The sequence below is a fragment of the Salarias fasciatus genome (genome assembly GCF_902148845.1).
Source record: "Salarias fasciatus chromosome 7 unlocalized genomic scaffold, fSalaFa1.1 super_scaffold_4, whole genome shotgun sequence".
Classification (NCBI taxonomy): Eukaryota; Metazoa; Chordata; class Actinopteri; order Blenniiformes; family Blenniidae; genus Salarias; species Salarias fasciatus.
Genome location: NW_021941229.1, coordinates 4,689,260 through 4,696,388, shown reverse-complemented (window position 1 = coordinate 4,696,388; position 7,129 = coordinate 4,689,260). Strand labels below are relative to the sequence as shown.

The window sequence follows — 7,129 nt, the reverse complement described above, 5'->3', positions numbered from 1 at the left end:
ATATGAAAATTTCCTCATTCCGATTCAACTTTATTTATATAAGCGGCCAACAAAACAGTGATTTCGCTGCACCTTTTACAGAGAAAACACAACAATTCCACATGTGCAAGCATAAGTGAGTGTATAAAGAAAGAAAAAGTGGAGTTTGTGTGTACTTTCTCCCCATATGTGTGTAGGTTTCCTCTGTGTACTCCAGATTTATCCACACACAGTCCATCCACATGCATTGCGGTGCAGTGTGTAGTGATGACGCTCTCCTGCAGGGGGCGCTGTGAGCCACGCTGCTGGTTGTAGCGGGCCTGAAGCGGCCCGGCCGGAGGGCGCAGAGGAAGACATCTGTTTTGGTTGCGCTTCTGTCACAGAGGGAAATAAAACTCTTTGATATTTCTGTTTGACTTATGAACAGTCTAAATGACTACATGAGCTAGATAGGCTTCTTCAATAGCAAACATCCGAAGCCCTCCTTTCACATCTCCCGTGTTTTAGGAAAGAGGAGCAGCGTGAGTATCAATCTCTATTATATCATTGTTCAAAGCTAGGCTAGCTCGTTAGCATATATTCACTAAGTGTCAAACCGGTCACATGATCCGCGTTTTATTGTTAGGAGTCTGCTGCTGTTGTCGAGTTATTGTTTTTGAGCAGCCGATGCTGTGATCGCGCGCTGTTACAACGAGCCGCTCGTGGGTTCGCTGTTTGGAAATACCACTGCTAATTAGGCTAAGTCACGTTAGCTACGCAATTTACCGTAGACCTCCGCCCACACACACACACACACACACACACACACACACACACACACACACACACACACACACACACACACACACACACTACAGGGCCTCGGCTCCCTGTATCCCGTCTGACGAGGATGCTGTAGGTCTGGATGAAGTCAGAGGATGGAGGAATAGATGCTGTCAGTGTGGAGGGTTGTTCCTTCACTGGTTGAATGGATGTCAGACGATGGAGGAATAGATGCTGTTTCTCACAGGCACCGTGGTGAAGGGGTAAACACGGTTGCTGTAAGTTCCAGACTTTGTCTTGCTCCCTGCAGAGGAATTGACAAGATGGAAAGTTGTTTGTTTTCCATCCTGCCTCAGGTTTGTTTACGTTAGTGGTGTCCAACATGCGGCCCACCAGTCAAAAGGCAGCCCGTCAGAGGGTCGAATCCAGGACAGTGGAAAGAGTAGAAAACAACTGTATATCAGATAATGCTATATGACTTTTATTTTAAAATACATGTATCTATATACTTGCACTATCTTTATGTCGTATTTAATATTTTCATTCATGCTCTTGTTTCCTGATTCCATTGAGATACACATCTTATAATATAATATGATAATATTAAAGTTTTCTCATTGTGTGGTGGGCCGTATCGGACCCTGACACAAGTCGGGTTTGTTCTGTGGACAGTTTGATTGACACCAGTACGTGAGATGTGATGCATTATCTCAGCTGTCCGGACTCATTTTAGCCTCTTTCTGTGGTTTTTTCAGATGTCAGTTCTCATCATTAACTTTTGTTTTCAGATTTAACTCATCATCTCCAGTTAAAACCAGTATTCATTTAAAGTTTTAAAAGGGAGCTGTTTTTCTTATGAGTCAGATGAGGCTGAATTCTGTTTATTTAACAGTATCATACAGTGCCAGGGTGAAGAGCTTAATCAGTTCTGTATTGAGTCTGACCTTTAGCTCTACTGACTTCATGGTGATGGTCCGTCTGCAGGTCAGAACCGCGGGAGGCAGCCACCGGCCGCACTCAGGATGCCTCTGTTCTTCAAGAAGAAGAAGCCCAGTGAGGACGGCAAAAAGAGGCTGGAGTACCAGCTGTGCAGGGTAAGAACCGTACCTCATCTGTCTCATCTGGATTATAATTTACCTCTATTCACCCGTGATATTTAGCTGTCATCCTCCAAGTCATCTCCATGGAATCAAACAACAGCTCATTACAGGGAAATCATTGATCAGTAGCTCACTGTGAAGCAGGAAATACCAATACCTCCCAAAGGGTTTTCAATGTGAGCTGTGAATGAGTCATTTGATGAGCACCACATGTCGTCATTGCCACTTCATGTCAGTCTTTTCACACATTAGATGATCTAATTCCTATTTCAAAAATTCTCCTCTTTTCACAAAAGAATATTACAGACTATTGATTAACAGTTGTTTTACTTGTTCTTTCAGTCCAAGGAAGCAGGTGCAGACGACATCCTGGACATCTCAGCCTGTGAGCTCTCTGAGGTCAGTATGGAGCAGATTTGAGCTTCACTGATTCATCTCACAGAATATTGTCAGCGATTCCTGATACCAGCATGAACTCATTCACACAACTAATTCAGCCTCAAAGTGGCTCCTCGGCGCATTAACAACTTTTCCTAAATTAATGTCCAATCAGAGGGGAGCTCTGCTTGTACAGGAAACCCAATACCGAGATGAAGGATATCTCCTTTATGACTTGTTCTGCTGCAGGTCCCGTCCAGTGCCTTTTCTATCTGCAAAGTGCTGCATAAGAAGGTAAGAGTGCAACACACACCGTATACTCACTGTCTGGAGACTTCCTGTTTAGCATAATCCATTTCGTGAGAGCCAACTTTTTCTTTTGATGATAACACATTTAAAGTGTGTAAATCAGACAAAAGTCTGAGTTAAAATAAGGATTTTCTTGATTAATTTTGAAAAAGATTAGTAATAAAAATTCATTAAACATCAACATTTAACACTTTATGACAGAATATTATAAACACTGAGCTGAACTGTTGTTTCTGTAAAGTTGGAAGCTCTTTGCTCTCTGCAGTACTCTGGAGGTTAGCATTTAGTGTTGTCTCTGAAACCTTTGGTCAGACTCTTCCCGAGACTTCAATAAGTGAAGCGAAGCAGATCTTTGATTGTGCCACAGGTCTGAAGCTTTTATGAACCAGAGACAGGTTTCTGCTGATTTTAATACAAACAGATTTGCTCGAACCTGCAAAACATGTTTAATATAAAGATAGTAAAGTTCATAGACTTAAGTATGACAAGGTTTTATAGTTTACGTTGCATTCCTGACACTTTTGGGATGTTTGAGGAGGAAACACTCAGATGTGTCCTGCGTTTGTCTGCTTCAGGTCCTCATCCTCCATAACAACGAGCTGAGGACTCTGCTGCCCAAGGGATGTGACATCTGCACTCTGTCCACCTTAAAGGTGAAGCTCAAGCTGCCACATGCAGCCAGGAGGGGAGGTGGAATTCAAACGTCTCAGTTTTTCAGCTGACGTGCAGAGAGCTGTTTTAACATTCAGAACAAAGTGGGATTCAGATCTTTTCAGTCAAACGTCCTGACGCTGTGTCTTCCTTTCAAGGTTCTGGACGTTCACGAGAACAAACTGACCTCGCTGCCCGAGGACATCGGGAAGCTGGGCGCCCTGCAGGTGAAGCCCGTCTGAACCCCACTGTGTCTCCCACAGATCCAGCGTGAAGGGCTTTTACTCATCCTGTCCTTGTGTCTCTCAGATCCTCAATGTGGAGAAGAACCGTTTGAAGGCCCTGCCGGAGTCCATCGGGGACCTGCGGCTGCTGCAGACTCTCAATCTGAAAGGTACCGAGCTTCCTGTGGTGTGGCTCGGAGGTGAAGAAGTCAGAGGACACTCACTCACTCCGTGTGTTTGTGTGTGTGTGTGTGTGTATGTGTGTGTGTGTGTGTTAGGGAACTGTCTGAGCGAGCTGCCCTCCTCCATGGGTTCTCTGAGTAGCCTGCGGACTTTGGACCTGAGCGACAACAACATCCTGCAGCTCCCCAAAACCCTCGCCTACATCCGCACCTTAGAGGTCCGCATGTCTCTTAATACAGCATCGTGTTGAAGTTTAACTGCTGCAGGAAATCAAGATATTTTCTTAAACCTTGTTCTGGACTCATGATTGGTATTTATTTGCTTTCACACAGCTATATGGAAGCCTTTATTCCAGCTTCACATTACTAGACAGCATTATCAGATAGCGCTTGTTTTAGTCAACAGAGAGCAGCTGCCTCTGAGTCCACTTCTTCTGATTCTTCTCCCTAAGCTGAAATCTCATCCTCGGTGTTCTTTACCGGGATCAAACCAACCTGCAGCTCAGCGATCATCAGCTCTCCTTCTCAGCATGGTCATGACAGACTGTGTGTGTTTGTGCTGCTAACAGAGTTTCACCCTGGACGCCTCCACGATGACGTACCCGCCGGCGTCGGTGTGTACAGAAGGAACCGAGAGCATCCAGCGATTCTTCTGCTCCGGTACGGTTCTGTCCGCGAGCTGACGGCAGAGTCAGACATGTTGACTGTAAATGTTCTGGTGAGCTGCTGGAGAAATGACACCGACTGAGAGAAGATGTGATGATGAGGTTCAGGTTCACCCACTTTGCACCCGAGCCTCCGTGAAAGACTGAAACCTGATTTCTTCGCTAACTGACAGTTTATTCATGTGAAAAATATTGAATTCCTTCCTGACGGTTGGATTTCCAGAGCTGGGAGAAGAGTACTGTCCTCCATCCCAGTACCTGCTGCCGGTGCTGGAGAGCGACTGCGGCCGGCAGGACAACGACTGTCTGGATGGTTTGGAGCAGGCCTGGCAGGTACAGCACACACACACACACACACACACACACACACACACACACGTTAACACTGATACAGAGTAGTCGATGCTCCCTTCGTGTCTCTGTTGTAGAAATCCTCATTCAGTCTTTTCTTTCTGTTGCAGAACAAGTTCAGTGACTACGAGAAGAGGAAGGTTTGTATCATTTCTCACTCAGAAACACGTTCAGTGGTTTTCCTGAAGGCATCTTGAGGGCTGTGTCAGGGCTTTGAGACAGTAATCCGTGTTTTTATTACGTGTCCGGCTGCTGTCAGGAACATGGGCCTGAACGTGTCTCCTCCTGTGTTTGTCCTCCAGGAGCAGAAGCAGCAGGAGAAACTTGCCTTTGAGCGCCACCTGGAGGAGAAGCAGAAGGAGCACACACAGCTTCTACTCATGAACTCCTCCTACAAGGAGAACATCCTCAACTCAGTCCGACAGGTGCGCTCGCTCGCTCACTCGCTCACTCACTCACTCACTCACTCACTCACTCACTCACTCACTCACACTTCTGTGTGTGTGTGTGTGTGTGTAGGAGCAGGAGCGAGCGGACCTGGGCTTCAGCCAGCAGCAGAGAGCTCAGGAGGCCGGCAGGCTGCTGGTGCTGGAGAAGGTCCGACAGGCCGAGGACAACATCAGCAGCCGGATCAGCAACATGCTGATGGACAACAGCCGGTAAGAGTGTGTGTGTCTGTGTGTGTGTCTCTGTGTTTCTCAGTGTGAGTGTGTGCAGACTCCCAGATCTGTGTGTGTGTCTCTGCAGGCAGAAGAAGAGTGCAGAGTTCCTGCAGGCCATGGAGGAGGACCGGTGAGTAGAAACATGTGATCCCGAGCTGCTCTATCGCAGAAAGACGAGGCGCTCTGGCTATTTATAGAACAATTCACCAAAAGAAAACGAGCCTGAAGTTAATCACAAAGAAAACAGAAACAAATTTACAACAGCAAATTGAGTTACACTGATAAGTTAAAGGCTTGGTTCTTGTGCTTTGAAGCTTTGGCCCTTCTAGTTTGTGTTTCTGTAGAGTTGACGGCGTCCAGAAACAATGTGACTCTCTCTCTGAGTGTGCCGCTCCTGCTGTGTTCACGTCTCTCTGACTTCCTCCTCAGGATCCGTATGGAGCATCTGACCGCCATCACCCAGGAGGAAGCCAACTCGCTGAGGAAGAGGGAGGTGGCAGGTCCGTCCGTAACACTTTCCATCACATCAGCATGTCTAAAACAACATCCGTGTCTCCAGCTTGTCTCGTGTCATTTTAAACAGTGAACTCACACATTTATGTTTCCCTCCTCGGCTCTCTCCCTGTGTTCAGCGGCCATGCAGAAGATGCTGTCAGACGGCTACGCCATGAACCTGCTGCAGGAGGCCAGTGACTGTCGGAGGAGGAGCCTGGTGTCTGAGGCCTGCAGGAGGTACACACACACACACACACGCGCGCGCGCGCACGCACAAATCAGTAAAACTGCTTTCTACCAGCGTGTTTTTAATCCTCGGATCATAGCTTTACCTGCTAGCTTCTCTCCACATAAACACAGATTGGTGTGTGTGCGTGTGCGTGTGCGTGCGTGCGTGCGTGTGTGTGTGTGTTAAACAATCACTTGTGTTTCTGTACCAGCATGGAAAACATGGACAGGAAGTTTGACAGGATGTTGTCCCTTCAAGTTTTGGACAAATCCCGAGCCATAGCCCAGATCTTACAGGAGGTAGGTGGTGCCGGTGTGTGTATGTGTGTGTGTGTGTGTGTGGGCGGAGTGGCGCCACGTGCGAGCGGCGCTCTGACCTGACGTGGTCTGTGCCGGTTCTCTGCAGGAGGAGATGCAGAAGGCAGCTTTCCAGGCCCTGCAGCTGCAGAAGGACGCCGTGCACGGCTACATCCGCAACCAGGTGTGTGTGTGTGTGTGTGTGTGTGTGTGTGTGTGTGTGTGTGTGGACGTGTCGCCACACGTCGTGTGTGTCTGCAGAAACCTTTCTGCTGCTGCTGCTGCAAAGCAAGTCCCCGAGATGAAATAATCCAGAATGATCAGACATCACTGTCATTTTTCTGTTCCCCTCCTCATGATCTCATTCATTGAATTCATTTTATTCACACTAACAGGTTCCTTTTTTTTTTTTTATTCAATCACTGAATCCGCGGATCCCGAGCCGTGTCAGAGAAAACTCTCACCCCGCCGTCTCAGACTTCATGTCCAGCAGCATGTTCACTCCCTCTGCTTCTCCGCTGTCCTCAGATCAAGCTCATAGAGGGCGAGTTAATGCAGCTGACTAAACTGGAGATTAAAAGACGCAATCTGGATGCAGAGAACCTGCAGGTGGGTGTCATCGCCTCCTTCCTTTGCCTCCCCGCATCCCTTTACTTTCAGACTGACGATCAGTCATTCCCGTTGGCTCGTCTCATGCCATCGCTCCTTCGGGGCTCGTGTTTGTTTCTGAGAGGGTTTTGCATTTTAAATCATCTGACATGACGGCCTCTCATCGCTGACCCCGCCCACATCTCCTCGGAAGTGTGTTTGCGTGTGTGCGTGATGACGTTTATAGAGTAAATCTTC

The 7,129-nt window shown here is 47.5% G+C and overlaps 1 protein-coding gene across 2 annotated transcripts in view; it reads left to right on the top strand.

Annotated features, from left to right (window-relative positions):
• The first annotated feature begins 317 nt into the window (after positions 1-317).
• lrsam1 (leucine rich repeat and sterile alpha motif containing 1) overlaps positions 318-7,129 on the top strand; it is a 29,157-nt gene continuing 22,345 nt past the window's right edge. For both annotated transcript variants that reach the window (XM_030084972.1, XM_030084971.1), the window contains exons 1-19: positions 318-500; positions 1,726-1,835; positions 2,184-2,240; positions 2,469-2,513; positions 3,104-3,181; positions 3,338-3,406; positions 3,489-3,573; positions 3,682-3,803; positions 4,155-4,245; positions 4,474-4,583; positions 4,712-4,741; positions 4,904-5,026; positions 5,121-5,260; positions 5,349-5,393; positions 5,693-5,763; positions 5,896-5,995; positions 6,199-6,286; positions 6,393-6,467; positions 6,812-6,892. In XM_030084972.1, coding sequence (XP_029940832.1) covers positions 1,764-1,835; positions 2,184-2,240; positions 2,469-2,513; positions 3,104-3,181; positions 3,338-3,406; positions 3,489-3,573; positions 3,682-3,803; positions 4,155-4,245; positions 4,474-4,583; positions 4,712-4,741; positions 4,904-5,026; positions 5,121-5,260; positions 5,349-5,393; positions 5,693-5,763; positions 5,896-5,995; positions 6,199-6,286; positions 6,393-6,467; positions 6,812-6,892 — 1,482 coding nt within the window. In that variant the 5' untranslated portion in view covers positions 318-500; positions 1,726-1,763. The remainder of the gene's footprint in view (positions 501-1,725; positions 1,836-2,183; positions 2,241-2,468; positions 2,514-3,103; positions 3,182-3,337; positions 3,407-3,488; positions 3,574-3,681; positions 3,804-4,154; positions 4,246-4,473; positions 4,584-4,711; positions 4,742-4,903; positions 5,027-5,120; positions 5,261-5,348; positions 5,394-5,692; positions 5,764-5,895; positions 5,996-6,198; positions 6,287-6,392; positions 6,468-6,811; positions 6,893-7,129) is intronic.